The sequence below is a fragment of the Aethalodelphis obliquidens genome, unplaced genomic scaffold (assembly GCF_003676395.1).
Source record: "Aethalodelphis obliquidens isolate GAN/ISIS:26980383/991018 unplaced genomic scaffold, ASM367639v1 scaffold23, whole genome shotgun sequence".
Lineage (NCBI taxonomy): Eukaryota > Metazoa > Chordata > Mammalia > Artiodactyla > Delphinidae > Aethalodelphis > Aethalodelphis obliquidens.
The window spans coordinates 22,499,570-22,516,925 of record NW_020837967.1 but is presented as its reverse complement, the minus strand read 5'-3'; the positions used below and the strand labels follow the sequence as shown (position 1 = coordinate 22,516,925).

The 17,356-nt window shown below is 42.1% G+C and overlaps 1 protein-coding gene across 1 annotated transcript in view; it reads right to left on the bottom strand.

Annotated features, from left to right (window-relative positions):
* TMEM236 (transmembrane protein 236) overlaps positions 1 to 17,356 on the bottom strand; it is a 49,227-nt gene that overhangs the window by 13,066 nt on the left and 18,805 nt on the right. The window contains exon 3 of the mRNA XM_027121982.1: positions 12,743 to 12,872. Coding sequence (XP_026977783.1) covers positions 12,743 to 12,872 — 130 coding nt within the window. The remainder of the gene's footprint in view (positions 1 to 12,742; positions 12,873 to 17,356) is intronic.

The following is a 17,356-nucleotide window of genomic DNA, read 5'->3' as shown; positions in this document are numbered from 1 at the left end:
TACGAGGCCACCATCACCCTGATACCAAAACCAGATAAAGATGTCACAAAGAAAGAAAACTACAGGCCAATATCATTGATGAACATAGATGCAAAAATCCTCAATAAATATTAGCAAACAATGCAGCAGCACATTAAAAGGATCATACACCGTGATCAAGTGGGGTTTATCACAGGAATGCAAGGATTCTTCAGTATATGCAAATTAACCAATGTGATACTCCATATTAACAAACTGAAGGATAAAAACCATATGATCATCTCAAGAGATGCAGAAAAAGCTTTTGACAAAATTCAACACCTATTTATGATAAAAACTCTCTAGAAAGTAGGCATAGAGGGAACTTACCTCAACATAATAAACGCCATATATGACAAACCCACAGCCAACATCGTTCTCAATGGTGAAAAACTGAAACCATTTCCACTAAGATCAGGAAAAAGGCAAGGTTGCACACTCTCACCACTATTATTCAACATAGTTTTGGAAGTTTTAGACATAGCAATCAGACACAAAAAAGAAATAAAAGGGATCCAAACTGGAAAAGAAGAAGTAAAACTGTCACTGTTTGCAGATGAGATAATAGTATACATAGAGAATCCTAAAGATGATACCAGAAAACTACTAGAACTAATCAATGAATTTGGTAGAGTTGCAGGATACAAAATTAATGCACCGAAATCTCTTGCATTCCTATACACTAATGATGAAAAATCTGAAAGAGAAATTAAGGAAACACTCCTATTTACCATTGCATCAAAAAGAATAAGATACCTAGGAATAACCTACCTAAGCAGACAAAAGACCTGTACTCAGAAAACTATAAGACACTGATGAAAGAAATTAAAGATGATACAAACAGATGGAGAGATATACCATGTTCTTGGATTGGAAGAATCAACACTGTGAAAATGACTCTACTACCCAAAGCAATCTACAGATTCAATGCAATCCCTGTCAAACTACCACTGGCATTTTTCACAGAACTAGAACAAAAATTTCACAATTTGTATGGAAACACAAAAGACCCCGAATAGCCAAAGCAATCTTGAGAAAGAAAAACAGAGCTGGAGGGATCAGGCTCCCTGACTTCAGACTATACTACAAAGCTACAGTAATCAAGACAGTATGGCACTGCCACAAAAACAGAAATATAGATCAATGGAACAGGATAGAAAGCCCAGAGATAAATCCATGCACATATGGTCACCCTATCTTTGATAAAGGAGGCAAGAATATGCAATGGAAAATGAAAACCTCTTCAATAAGTGGTGCTGTAAAAGAATGAAATTAAAACACTCTCTAACACCATACACAAAAATAAACTCAAAATGGATTAAAGACCTAAATGTAAGGCCAGATACTATAAAACTCTTAGGGGAAAACATATGCAGAACACTCTATGACATAAATCACAGCAATATCTTTTTGACCCACCTCCTAGAGAAATGGAAAAAAAACCAAAATAAACAAATGGGACCTAATGAAACTCAAAAGCTTTTGCACAGGAAAGGAAACCATAAACAAGATGAAACAACAACCCTCAGAGTGGGAGAAAATATTTGCAAACGAAACAACTGACAAAAGATTAATCTCTAAAATATACAAGCAGCTCACTATCAAAAACACAAACAACCCAATCCAAAAATGGGCAAAAGACCTAAACAGACATTTCTCCAAAGAAGATATACGGATTGCCAACAAACACATGAAAGGATGCTTAACATCACTAATCATTAGAGAAATGCAAATCAAAACTACAATGAGGTATCACCTCACGCCAGTCAGAATGGCCATCATCAACAAGTCTATAAACAATAACTGCTGGAGTGGGTGTGGAGAAAAGGGAACCCTCTTGCACTGTTGGTGGGAATGTAAATTGATACAGCCACTGTGGAAAACAGTATGGAGTTTCCTTAAAAAACGAAAAATAGAACTACCATACGACCCAGCAATTCCACTCCTGGGCATATACCCCGAGAAAACCATAATTCAAAAAAAGTCATATACCACAATGCTCACTGCAGCTCTATTTACAATAGCCAGGACATGGAAGCAACCTAAGTGTCCATCGACAGATGAATGGATAAAGAAGATGTGGCACATATATACAATGGAATATCACTCAGCCATAAAAGGAAACAAAATTGAGTTATTTGTAGTGAGGTGGATGGACCTAGAGTCTGTCATACAAAGTGAAGTAAGTCAGAAGAAGAAAAACAAATACTGTATGTTAACACATATATATGGAATCTAAAAATAAATAATGGTTCTGAAGAACCTAGGGGCAGGACAGGAATAGAGACGCAGATGTAGAGAATGGACTTGAGGACACAGGGAGGGGGAAGGGTAAGCTGGGACAAAGTGAGAGAGTGGCATGGACATATGTACACTACCAAATGTAAAATAGCTAGTGGGAAGTAGCCGCATAACACAGGGAGATCAACAGGGTGCTTTGTGACCACCTAGATTGGTGGGATAGGGAGGGTGGGAGGGAGATGCAAGAAGGAGGAGATATGGGGATATATGTAGATGTATAGCTGATTCACTTTGTTATACAGCAGAAACTAACACAATGTAAAGCAGTTATACTCCAGTAAAGATGTTTAAAAAAATAAAATAAAACAAATACACAAATAATAAAATACACTCCATCTAAAATAAACACTTTGATACTCTTAAGTGTTTAAAATGCAAATTACAAACATTGTTATTTTCACCGTCTCCACTGACTAAACTCGCTGACCTGTGTCTATACAGTTTCCTTTGAGGAGCACGTCTGAGGTTGGGAAGACAAGTAACGTCACTGCCAAGTAATAATGACGAAACCCCGCGCCGACCTCCCAGCATGGTTATGATGAAGGATTGAGTCAACATTTGTAAAGCATTTAAAATAGTGCGTGACACAGAGAAACAGCCCTATGTGCATTAAATAATTGTTTTAAATGAATTAGAAGAGAATAGAAAATAGAATGCAGTAAACAGTGATTACAGTTAAACTTTGGTTATAGTTACACTGCTACCCAGTATCCCATATATCAGGGGAGGTCAAAACTTTGGAGACATAGTGTCAAACTAACAGAGACTAATTCTTTAATTCTTAGATTTGCCTATTCACAAAGAAATATGCTACTGCACAGATATACCCTCTGCACAGGCAGAGACAGCTTGCACCAGCTGATAGCCATGTGTACCTCTTCTCAACTCCATGATCAGTGCTCAGCGATACCACCTTGGTATCTGTAAATTGGTCACTGTGAGAGTATTCACCCCGGAAAAAAATTGGCAAATGCTACAAATCAGGGCTTCCCCACCACCCCCACCCGGAGAGACGGTTGTTTAAACACTGACCAGCGTACTACTCTCTGTGCTCAAAACTGTATGCACGGTTTCATCAAATAATAATAATTAATAATACTAATGAATTCAACCTATCATCAGTTCTGCAAGACTTCTTGGGCATACATTCTCAGTTGTGAGACAATTGTGACAACTTTCTTTACAAAAGGCATTGTATTGTGATCTGGTAAATTCAAAAGCCCTCAGATTCAGTTCCAGTTCCCTGCTAGGCATTGCATAAATCTGACAAGAAATAAATTCATTTCTGAATTTTAGGCAATGTGAAATTCTAAGGGAATTCTTTTGTCTGAGGACACGGCAGGAAGGCTTCGTAGTTTAAAGACCATCTTTCCCTCTAATACTGGACACGAATTGCTAAAAACTGACAATATTATCGATTCTTAAAAATTCCATTTGTTAAGGTTGAGAAAACTTTCTTCATTTTCTAATCTTCACCTTTTCATTTGGGATATTCTGGTCCTTCTCCTCTTTGATATGTGTTTATATCAGAGAATGTAATTAATTAATTTTTTTAATTTATTTTTTTCCCTTTTTTTAAACATCTTTATTGGAGTATAATTGCTTTACATTGTCGTGTTAGTTTCTGCTGTATAACAAAGTGAATCAGCTATACGTATACATCTATCCCCATATCTCCTCCCTCTTGCATCTCCCTCCCACCCTCCCTATCCCACCCTCTAGGTGGTCACAAAGCACTGAGCTGATATCCCTGTGCTATGCGGCTGCTTCCCACTAGCTATCTATTTTACATTTGGTAGTGTATATATGTTCATGCCACTCTCTCACTTCGTCCCAGCTTACCCTTCCCCCTCCCTGTGTCCTCAAGTCCATTCTCTACGTCTGCGTCTCTGTTCCTGTCCTGCCCCTAGGTTCTTCAGAACCATTTTTTTTGTGTGTAGATTTCATATGTATGTGTTTAGCATATAGTATTTGTTCTTGAGAGAATGTAATTTAATTTACAGTACATAAGTAGAAAACTTATTTTTCTACATTTATATTAATATAGTATGTATACTATAATAATGATAATATGAATTATGCTAACAATGTAATAAGTATATTATATATAATATGCATTAATATATACAATAAATAATTCTAGATTTCTAAGTGGTTTGAAATTCCTCTACTAGTTAAGTGCTTGGATATAGACCAGAGCTAGAATCCCCAGTGTGAGCCCAATGAGGGTGACAAAAATGGACACATGTGGGAATGAGCCTGATCTGTGGCCTTCCGAGCCCTTACCTCAGTTTTAATCATAGGTATTTGTTAGTGTCCTTCAGAAACGTGGTACCACACCCACTAGACAGTGAGCTCCATGCAATGGGGGCTCTGCTTGTTTTCACCCATCACTTCACTCCCAGAGCCTAGTGGAGTGTCTGGTATGGAACAGATCCTCCATAAAGATTTGCTGCATAAAAGATGGGAGGAATTCCTGTTCCGGAGACTATGAGCATGATGGAGCCATGCGCATTCTGGAGGAAAAAAAAAAAATCTGCACTAAGGCAGGTAAGCCAAAGCGTCAAAGCCAGGCTGAATAATACCCGCCCTCCCCCCAACCCCGGCCCCCATGCTCTCAATCCCCTCCCATCACAGGAAGACTTGGGAATCCTGCACAGACTGTCCTTTGGCCTGGGTGCTAGATGGAGCCCTTTAAGCGAGACCACGGACTGATTTGGTAAAGAATCCCTGAAAGGCATTTGGAGCTCCTGGCAGCGCAGCCTGGGGACCGTGCAGCTCAACGGTAAGGGAAGACCGCTGGCTGTGGGCCCAGCAGAGTGCGCGCATGCGCGGCACAGCGCCTGCACAGTCCCTGGACTCGGGCCGGCATCCCCAGGGGTGCCAGGGGTGGCTCAAGGGATTCAAAAGCCTCCCGGGCACTGGCGGCAGTAGGAGGCACCAGGCAGGGGATGAAAGCGCCGATGCGTGGTTCCCAGAAGAAAGCGTTTGTGAGTTCATAGGAAGCATACTTTGGAGCAGGGGTCCCCAGCAGCCGGGCCACAGACGGGTACAGGTCCTCGGCCTGTTAGGAACCGGGCCGCACAGCAGGAGGGGAGCGGCGGGCGAGCGAGGGAAGCTTCATCTGCCGCCCCCCATGGGGCCGTGGAAAAATTGTCTTCCACGAAACCGGTCCCTGGTGCCAAAAAGGTTGGGGACCGCTGCTTTAGAACATCCATCCCACCTGAAAAGGGGGGACTTGGGGGCCTAAAATCACCTGTGAAAGCAGAGTCTGAGCAAACTGGTGTCCCTATGCACTGGACCCTACCACTGATGTATACACGATGCAAACAAAAGGCTGTCTGGCCATCAGCTCAACAACCTGTGTCACTCTCTTCAATCCTATGCAAGGAAATCAAGATACTGAAAATCAGTGACTTATGCCTTTAATTTCTTGCTGGAGCCATAAAATTTTGTTGCTATTATAAAGTAATGCATGCTGAATTCTTTAGGTTCCCTTACTCTTAGAGTCCTCGAAAATATTTATTTTGAAAATATCTTGCAATTCTCAAAAATCTCACTTTATGTATTAAAATTGTTCACACATTTTATTACCTCCCTAGGAAAAAATTAACAATTAAATGCCAAATTGTTACAATCGTGGAAAGCTGTCCTAATTAAAGGGAGTCCTAACTCAGTTCTGGCAGCACCTGATGCCCCATGCCTTTTGACACAGGGACCCACTGCAGTCCAGTTTCTGGCTCGGTCTACACTGTCCTAATCCTGACAGCTGGTCCCTCTGTAGAAGGTATAAATCAGAAATTCTACCCTTCTCTCACTCCCAGTCCGGTAAATGGCTACTTGCTTCTTGAGAAGGGGAAAAAATCCTAGAGCTGACATACTTTCCTGAAACTTCCTTCTTCTAAATAGCAAAGGGAGGGTTTAAAAGGAAATCCTCCCCCTTCTTGGCATGGCCGCAAACACAGTGTTCCTCACACGTACTCTCTAACCACATTGCAAAACACTTATGGAAACCCAGCTCACATACTGGGCTCAGATTGTATGATAAGCTTTTTCTGAAAAAGAAGCAAAGGGGGACTCAAAACGCCATTCATTTTATTCAGAGAAAAGTAGTGTCTCCCCCTTTTTTTTTCTTTTACCTTCTGTGACGTCTCTTACATTCTATTTGGTTACAGAGTGATGAGTTCCATTCCAAGGAAATCTGGAAAGGAGGTTCCTTTAGGAATTTGGATTTCATCTCTCGGCTTTTAACTTGTTTTTTGTCTCAGTTCCTAATGTATAATTAAAGGCTCTCAATCAAGGTGGGCATCAGAATTGCTTGGAGAACTTAAAAAAAATTACAGGTGCCAGCCTTAAAACCTTGCATATCCTTTGAGCCCGAGGTCGCACACGGAGGCATTTCACCTAAAGAAAAATTCATCTGTGCTGCCAAAGTCCCTGCAGCACTTGGTTCAAGTCTCTGAGGCTACACGGAAGGAACTGGAGTAGGGCCACTGAGAGCAGATTTAGTTGAAAACCTTACGCTGCACCTGTTCCTGATGTGTTGACGGAAACCGCCTCCTCTGCAGAGCTATGATGGTTTCTACTCAAACAGCCTGTCCATCTCACTTCTAGCCAGTCACGTCTGACTATGCAGATAGCCCTAATATAGCCAAACCATCTTGCCACCCCCTTGGTACAACCCCCTGCGACCCCCTCTGTGTTTGTCCTCATGAGCAGCCAGTCCATAATTGTGCCTTTCTTCTGGCAAGCGCTGTTGCCAAGGAGTCTGGGCATGTGCGGATGCTCAGGGTCTTCTGAGGACACTGTCTATGGTCATCATCCTGACACCATTCGGCTGCCGCCCAGCAGCAGTTAACTCTGTCCCCAGCCTCTGCTTGGCTAGTTACCTCGTACAGTGGCTGATGGCTCCCATACACAGCACAGGGTCCCTGTAAACACAGACCCCTGCACCATCCACACTTGTGTCCTCTAACCTGGCTTGTTTCCCCTGCCCAACTCAAACAAACACCACCTTACTCATTTTAACCACATCCTTGTCCTTTTCTTCTCAACCCTTCTCACTTCCGAACAAGTCATTAACAGTCGTGTTTACAATAGCTCAAAACTAGGGGGAAAATCTAGTTGTCCAACAATAAGTTAATAAGTCATGGCTCCTTAATACATGGAAATATTTTTCAGCCAACAAATGATGCAGTAGAAGATGTAATAACAAGAATAATCTCCACCTTTTTTTTTTTGCGGTACGCGGGCCTCTCACTGCTGTGGCCTCTCCCGTCGCGGAGCACAGGCTCCAGACGCGCAGGCTCACCGGCCATGGCTCACGGGCCCAGCCGCTTCGCGGCATGTGGGATCTTCCCGGACCAGGGCACGAACCCGTGTCCCCTGCATCGGCAGGCAGACTCTCAACCACTGCGCCACCAGGGAAGCCCAATATCCACCATTTTTTAACAAGAATGATACCCACCACACATTGTTGAGGAAAAAAAAGTTATAAAGTAGGTTTTCTTAAGAACACCCATCAAGATGCTATCAGTTATAGATCTCTAGTGTGTAGAACTCTGGTTGATTTCCATTTTCTTCTTTTTTGTTTATGTCTATTTGATAATCCTTAAATAAATATGTGTTATTTTGGAGAAACAGAAAACATGGGAAATTTTAAAAATTCAAAAGTGGAATGTTAAAAATGTTATCTGGTTTTTGTATGTGTTGGGCCTCAAACCTGTGTGTACTCCACCGGGATGATCCAGCTCTGTCTGCAAAGCTGAATTGCACTGTATTAGATGGGATTGGATTGCGTTGCATCGTCTCATCCCCCAGAGCAGCAACGATCACAAGACCTTGGAGGGGGTCACATTTTTTTCTAGACTGTGCGGTGTCATCATGGGACTAATGGCTGGAGATGCTGAGAATTGGCTGGATATAGGTACAGCCAACAACTCTAAATGAGGTCCTACATTGATTTGCAGACATTTAGAAGAAGCACTTTTTCCAATGAAATCTTACATAAAACGCTAACTCCTAAACAAACAAAAGCTGTGTTTCTCTGGTTGAAGTAGGAATTGGGGCATCCAGAGACCCCAGTTCAGCCTCCCCCTCCTGCTCTCCCCACCTCCAGAAGATCTTTACAGCTTTGGAGGTTTCCAAATTGACTATTTGAAAAGCAAACAGTAGCTGGTCTTAAGAAGGCAACTTCCAGGGGATTCCCTGGTGGCGCAGTGGTTGAGAGTCCGCCTGCCGATGCAGGGCACATGAGTTCGTGGCCCGGTCCGGGAAGATCCCACATGCCGCGGAGGAGCTGGGCCCATGAGACGTGGTCGCTGAGCCTGCACTCCGGAGCCTGTGCTCCGCAACGGGAGAGGCCACAACAGTGAGAGGCCTGCGTACCACAAAAAAAAGAGAAGGCAACTTCCGTTCCAGCGCTAGGTTTGCCTACTCAGGGTGAGAAATGCAGCCGAAGTTATTTTTGCCTCCCAAACATGCCCGCTTATTACATGGACACCTGAGTTTCTAGAGACCCAACCTTCCTTCTGTGGAGAAAGCTTTCTTCACCATGTCTGCCTACAAACTCGTACAAATTCCAGGTATTCCCCTTAGTCTTTTCTGACCTCCAGCACCTTAGATAAAATGAAGTTTGCCGTCACCTGGGGCCCTACAGTACTTTAACCACGATACGCTATTATACCGCTTTGTAATATGGTGCCCAAGCTGGGTTCATGCTACTCTAATAAGTCCTGCAGGGAGAACTGAAAACTCACTTCCTAACCACAGACTCCCTTATATGTCTGTCTGCAGTCACTGGTTTATATGGGAGTTAAGGAATCTTGGTGGGGGCAGGGAGGAGAATCTAACGGTGACCATGATTTGGGGTTCAGACAATAAAGGTGAGGCTGATGTAAGGACAAACTATGAGGCTCCTCAGAAAAAAAGCCACTCCCAAAGAAGAAGGAGTCTAGCTCTACCAGAATCAGCCATAACATCTAGTGGCAGGAGAGGAAACAGTGGTTTCCAGTGGATTGAATGGCCATTACTTGAAATCATTAAAGCCCAGACAGTCTGTGATTCCATATACATTCTGGGGATAAAAGCGTTGTGTTTCTAAGTGAAAATAGCTATTCCATGACTCTGTGTGGGACTTCTCTAGGAACGTAGAACTCAGGGGAGGGAAGTCAATACTCCAATGGCAGGGGAAAGGTAATCAATTCAAAACACCAGCAGAACATCAAGCAATATCCCAGAGGCAAGAAACAGCAGTAACTAAGGGTGTTTGGAGCAGAGTCGAGCAGGGGTGGTGGGAAAATAGCACACGAAGTTGTTTGAACATGAGAAAGACAGCTGAGAGGAAAGTAGGGGCAAGAGGATATTCAACAGTCTAGACCAACAAATGAGACCACGGGAGACCCATATAGGGTCTCATTTAAAAGTGGGAGAGAGGGGCTTCCCTGGTGGCACAGTGGTTAAGAATCCGCCTGCCAATGCAGGGGACATGGGTTCGAGCCCTGGTCCAGGAAGATCCCACATGCCACGGAGCAACTAAGCCTGTGCACCACAACTACTGAGCCTGCGCTCTAGAGCCTGCGAGCCACAACTACTGAGCCCACGGGCCACAACTACTGGAGCCCGTGTTCTGCAATGAGAGGCCACCACAATGAGAAGCCCGCACACCACAACTAAGAGTAGCCCCCGCTTGCTGCAACTAGAGAGAGCGCACGCGCAGCAACGAAGACCCTAAACGCAGCCAAAAAAATTAAAACATGGGAGAGAGAACAATATGGGAGAGGAAGAGAAATGGAGGTCCAGTCACTAACAGGTTGGGACTGAGCTAGCAAAATTCAGATGGAAATGTAAAAGTGTGTTCATTTGTACCCACATACTAGTAAGAGTGGGGGACATGCAGGCTATATATTGTATTCTTATTATTTATTCCCATGACCGGGATTTGACACTATTCGGTGCTATGTGCATCTGTGAGATTGCCATGCCTCAGAGATCTGTGTTCCAAAAAATATTCCCAAGTGAGCCCCAGTCTATGGGAAATGATCCACTTAAATGTTACGGCTTGGTAATCACTCGATACTTAGGTATTTCAACTGGTAGTATGAAGTAGCAGAAAGGATTCTTTGGGCCACGAAAGATTGTTTTAAGCATATGTCAAATATAGAACTTTTATTTTTAAATTTAGAAAAAGAAAAACTATACAAAGATCAAACTTTGGTAGCTTGGAATTAAGACAGTATAGTTAGGAGGGAGTGTGGGGGAGGATGGACTGGGAGCGTGGGATGAGCAGATGCAAACTGTTATATAGAGAACGGACAAACAACAAGGCCCTACTGTAGAGCACAGGGAACTCTATTCAATATGCTGTAATAAACCATAATGGAAAATAATATATAAAAAAAGAATGTTTATATATGTACAACTGAACCCCTTTGCTGTACAGCAGAAATTAACACAGCATTGTAAATCAACTGTACTTCAAGGTAGGGTAGTGCAAGTGTGTCCATAAATCCAAGCATTGCAGAGTACCTTAGTTTCATCTGGTATAAAGTGAAAACTGCTATAAGTTGACTAGTATGGATGCATGTCAAACTATCTGGATAGCAAAGAAGAGAATGTACTTCTTTCTCAACATTTTCTAAAGGGACACAAATTATTCTAAACTTTGCTGTCACACACCCTTACCCTACTGCTTTGATTCTGAGGTAGCACATGCAGTGAAACCGTATTTATAGCATACTTGCTTATATTCAGATTTACGTATTATGTTTATGAGTTTATGTATTAATTTACGTTCCAGAGGATAAATGAGAATACCCCATTGGTTAAAAATTCACACAATTGATTTTATTAGTATGCCTGTTAAAATGAGTATAGGAGACTAATTGAGTTCAAAGTTTGCACAAAAATTAAATACACATATAATTAATATTTACAAAGGTATTTTGAATGAATGCTAGTATGTTAAAGTGTGATTTTATTAAACGGTGGCGCTATTTAACCAGACATTAGCCTTCCTAAGTTTGAGCAGAGAAGAAAAAGCTCAAGAAAGAGGCACTTCAACTAAGAAGCAGCAATTGAACAAGATGTTCTAGAGTCTTCTCCCCAAGACTGACTTCTTCCTTGAGGTTCTCTTATTTTGATTCTCTTTTCATCACTACTTCTGAATACAAAGAAAATGCCCCTTTAAAAATCCAACTCATCACTTAAAATATAAAACGCCAATAAATGATTCCCAAAAATATACATGTGCATTTTTTAAAAGAGAATTTTCACTAAAAACGTAGCAACTTCAGATTAACATGGAAAATACAGACTCATTAAAAACAGTCCAATTTCAAAATGGGCTTGTCATTAAGCAGTCCACAGAAGTAGTAAAGGGTTTGGCGATTCCCAAATATCCTCAGTTTAAGACAAATACACTTGTCTGTGGAGGGCAGATGTACCTTGGGAGTACCTTTTCTTCAACAGACTCATTGGCTGCCATCTTATCTACCTTGTCACCTGTGTTATGTTAAACTTAACAGTCTATCATCTGCCACCCAAGGGCAAAGTGCAAAATATGAAGCTCAGAGTCTCAGGCTTCCTGGTGGCCTCCAACTCAGTTTTGCTTTTCAATCTGAGGAGCAAGAGTGACTGGAGGCGTGATGGCTCATAAGAAATGAGCCTAGTGCTTTCCTTCCTGGTTGTAGTAGTCGCCCTATTACCCCAAAGCGTTCTCCTGTGACTCACTCAATTTCTCCCATCCACTCCGTCAGGGAATGATTAACAAAACCTACCCATTTCAAATGCAAAATCTTTGCCATACAATAACCATACCATGCAAATACTGTAAATCAAACACAGATACCATCACATAAAATTAAATGAAAGTTGAGGGGATTTTTGACTGACCGAACAAAATATTCAATTAACAAAATAGTTTTTTTAAAGGCCAACCAATATTTAGTTTCAACTGCTCCCTTTGGAAGAATGTGGCATATCTTGGTTTTGAGTGTGATCTTTAGCTTTTTGACAATCCACGATTAAAAACACAGAAATCTCTAGGACGTATCTGCAGCAGTCATATTAATTCCTGTATCAAAGGTATGCAGACTAAACTCTCTATTCATCTCAACTTAAGGTTTTGAGAGAGTTCCTAAAAATACAAATCTATAATAATTGACTTAGGTAATTTTCATGTTAGAATAAACATTAAAGATTTAGTATTAAATATTTAGTAACTTTATCCATTTGTCAGTACTATCAAAATCAAAAAAGAATAACTGTATAGCTACAATTACATTTGGATATCTTCATTTGTAATCTTCTATCTGTAATCTTAGCTCTTAAAATATATCATTAAACATGTCAACAGACAAGAGTGGGAGAAAGGTGAACTATATGTGAAACTTTAAAAAATATTTGTATTTAAAAGAATACTTACTCTTTTGCCTCCCTCTAAGAGGATATGTCCTGAGTTTTTCAATAATATCAACCATGATCAAGCAGGTCAGAACCAAAGAGACTGGCAGGTCAGGTAACATACTAGTGGAACCATTAATATTCTTTTGAACCTGTTTTCAGAAGACCATTTAGAAGCATTAAATTTTTGTACTTTCTTTGTTCACAATTCTTTGAAGATTTGAAAGCAGTGCTAAATTAATTATACATACATTTACTAAAAGACTAGAAGCTTGGTTTTCAGCTTTTTAGGTGCTCAACCCCACAAGGTTTTGAACCATTTCTAAAGATGTAATAAGGGTTCATATCAATGGAAGAGCTTTCAGTTAAAGACAGAGCTTGGTAAATGTGCATAAAAAGTTAACAGTAGGCTCCTGGAATAGTGGAATGGGGAATCTCTCCCAACCCAACTGCTAAGCAGAGCCTCTGAGAGTCCTAGCTCAAAGAGTGAGGGGGGCAAACATTAGAGTGTTGGGTCTTCCAAGAAGAGAGAGCTGGGTAAACCCAGCTCGGCTTTGGAGCACTTCCTTCAACTGTTTAAGGTATCTACAAAAAACGCTATGACAAACATCATGTTAATGGTGATATGTTAAGAGTTTTCCCTCTGAGATCAAGAATAAGACAAAGGTTACACTATGACCATTTCTATTCAACACTGTACTGGAGGTCCTAGCCAGTGTAACAAGGCAATAGAAAGAAATAAACAGTGTAAGCATTGGAAAGAAAAACACACTGTCATTATTCATAGACTATATGATTATAAATGGGGAAAATCTCCACAAAATGGATAAATTATTCCTACACACCAAAAACAAAGAGTTAGAAAATAAGATTTTAAAAAATGATACAATTTGATACAACCTCAATGAAAATTCCAACTTTTCTGTGGAAAATGACAAGCTGATTCTAAAATGAACATGAGAGACGAGGGGAAGATGGCGGAAGTAAGACGCGGAGATCACCTTCCTCCCCACAGATATACCAGAAATACATCTACACATGGAACAACTCCTACAGAACACCTACTGAATGCTGGCAGAAGACCTCTGACATCCTAAAAGGCTAGAAAGTCCCCACAGAGACAAAAGAATAGGGACAGGACCCACACCAGTGGGAGGGAGCTGTGAAGGAGGAAAGGTTTCCACACACTAGGAGCCCCTTCGCGGGCGGAGACTGCGGGTGGCGGAGGGGGGAAGCTTCGCAGCCGCGGCGGAGAGCACAGCCACAGGGGTGCGGAGGGCAAAGCGGGGAGATTCCCGCACAGAGGATCGGTGCCGACCGGCACTCACCAGCCCGAGAGGCTTGTCTGCTCACCTGCCGGGGCGGGCGGGGCTGGGAGCTGAGGCTTGGGCTTCGGTCGGAGTGCAGGGAGAGGACTGGGGTTGGCGGCGTGAACACAGCCTGCAGGGGGTTAGTGCGCCATGGCTGGCCGGGAGGGAGTCCGGGGAAAAGTCTGGAGCTGCCGAAGAGGCAAGAGACTTTTTCTTCCCTCTTTGTTTCCTGGTGCGCGAGGAGAGGGGATTAAGAGCGCTGCTTAAAGGAGCTCCAGAGACGGGCGCGAGCCGCGGCTAACAGCGCGGACCCCAGAGACCCTTCCGGGGAGCCTGTGCAGCCCGCCACCGCCAGGGTCCCAGGATCCAGGGACAACTTTCCCGGGAGAACGCACAGCACGCCTCAGGCTGCTGCAACGTCATGCTGGCCTCTGCCGCTGCAGGGCCGCCCCGCACTCCGTGCCCCTCCCTCCCCCCGCCTGAGTGAGCCAGAGCCACCAAATCAGCTGCTCCTTTAACCCCGTCCTGTCTGAGCGAAGAACAGACGCCCTCCGGCGACCTACATGCAGAGGGAGGGCCAAATCCAAAGCTGAGCCCCGGGAGATGTGAGAACAAAGAAGAGAAAGGGAAATCTCTCCCAGCAGCCTCAGAAGCAGCGGATTAAAGCTCCACAGTCAACTTGATGTACCTGCATTTGTGGAATACCTGAATAGACAACGAATCATCGCAAATTGAGGAGGTGGACTGTGGGAGCAAGATTTATGATTTCTTCCCCTTTTCCTCTTTTTGTGAGTGTGTATGTGTATGCTTCTGTGTGAGATTTTGTCTGTATAGCTTTGCTTCCACAATTTGTCCTAGGGTTCTGTCCATTTTTTTTTTTTCTTAAAAATTTTTTTTCTTAATATTTTTTATTTTAATAACTTTATCTTTCTTTTCTTTCCTTTTCTTTCTTTCTTTCTTCCTTTCTTCCCTTCCTTCCTTCCTTTCTCTCTCTCTCCCTCCCTCCCTCCCTCCCTCCCTCCCTCCTCTCTCTCTCTCTCTTTCTTTCTTTCTTTCTTTCTTTCTTTCTACATATTCTCCCTTTTATTCTGAGCCATGTGGATGAAAGGCTCTTGGTGCTGCAGCCAGGAGTCAGTGCTGTGCCTCTGAGGAGGGAGAGCCAACTTCAGGACACTGGTCCACAAGACACCTCCCAGCTCCACATAATATCAAACGGCGAAAATCTCCCAGAGACTTCCATCTCAACACCAGCACCCAGCTTCACTCAATGACCAGCAAGCTACAGTGCTGGACATCCTATGCCAAACAACTAGCAAGACAGGAACACAACCCCACCCATTAGCAGAGAGGCTGCCTAAAATCATAATAAGTCCACAGACACCACAAAACACACCACCAGACGTGGACCTGCCCACCAGAAAGACAAGATCCAGCCTCATCCACCAGAACACAGGCACTAGTCCCCTCCACCAGGAAGCCTACACAACCCACTGAACCAACCTTAGCCACTGGGGACAGACACCAAAAACAACGGGAACTACGAACCTGCAGCCTGCAAAAAGGAGACCCCAAACACAGTAAGATAAGCAAAATGAGAAGACACAAAAACACACTGCAGATGAAGGAGCAAGGTAAAAACCCACCAGACCTAACAAATGAAGAGGAAATAGGCAGTCTTCCTGAAAAAGAATTCAGAATAATGATAGTAAAGATGATCCAAAATCTTGGAAATAGACTAGATAAAATGCAAGAAACATTTAACAAGGCCCTAGAAGAACTAAAGATGAAACAAGAAACTATGAACAACACAATAAATGAAATTAAAAATACTCTAGAAGGGATTAATAGCATAATACCTGAGGCAGAAGAATGGATAAGTGACCTGGAAGATAAAATGGTGGAAATAACTACTGCAGAGCAGAATAAAGAAAAAAGAATGAAAAGAACTGAAGACAGTCTCAGAGACCTCAGGGACAACATTAAACACACCAACATTCGAATTATCGGGGTACCAGAAGAAGAAGAGAAACAGAAAGGGACTGAGAAAATATTTGAAGAGATTATAGTTGAAAACTTCCCTAATATGGGAAAGGAAATAGTTAATCAAGTCTAGGAAGCACAGAGAGTCCCATACAGGATAAATCCAAGGAGAAATATGCCAAGACACATATTAATCAAACTGTCAAAAATTAAATACAAAGAAATCATATTAAAAGCAGCAAGGGAAAAACAACAAATAACACACAAGGGAATCCCCATAAGGTTAACTGCTGATCTCTCAGCAGAAACCCTACAAGCCAGAAGGCAGTGGCAGGACATACTGAAAGTGATGAAGGAGAAAAACCTGCAACCAAGATTACTCTACCCAGCAAGGATCTCATTCAGATTTGATGGAGAAATTAAAACCTTTACAGACAAGCAAAAGCTGAGAGAGTTCAGCACCACCAAACCAGCTTTACAACAAATGTTAAAGGAACTTCTCTAGGCAAGAAACACAAGGGAAGGAAAAGACCAATCATAACGAACCCAAAACAATTTAGAAAATGGGAATAGGAACATACATATCGATAATTACCTTAAATGTAAATGGACTAAATGCTCCCACCAAAAGACACAGATTGGCAAAATGGATACAAAAACAAGACCCGTATATATGCTGTCTACAAGAGACCCACTTCAGACCTAGAGACACATACAGACTGATAGTAAGGGGATGGAAAAAGATATTCCATGCAAATGGAAACCAAAAGAAAGCTGGAGTAGCAATTCTCATATCAGACAAAACAGACTTTAAAATAAAGACTATTAGAAGAGACAAAGAAGGAAACTACATAATGATCAAGGGATCGATCCAAGAAGAAGATATAACAATTGTAAATATTTATGCACCCAACATAGGAGCACCTCAATACATAAGGCAAATACTAACAGGCATAAAAGGGGAAACCGACAGTAACACATTCATAGTAGGGGACTTTAACACCCCACTTTCACGAATGGACAGATCATCCAAAATGAAAATAAATAAGGAAACACAAGCTTTAAATGATACATTAAACAAGATGGACTTAATTGATATTTATAGGACATTCCATCCAAAAACAACAGAATACACATTTTTCTCAAATGCTCATGGAACATTCTCCAGGATAGATCATATCTTGGGTCACAAATCAAGCCTTGGTAAATTTAAGGAAATTGAAATTGTATCAAGTATCTTTTCTGACCACAACGCTATGAGACTAGATATCAATTACAGGAAAAGATCTGTAAAAAATACAAACACATGGAGGCTAAACAATACACTACTTAATAATGAAGTGATC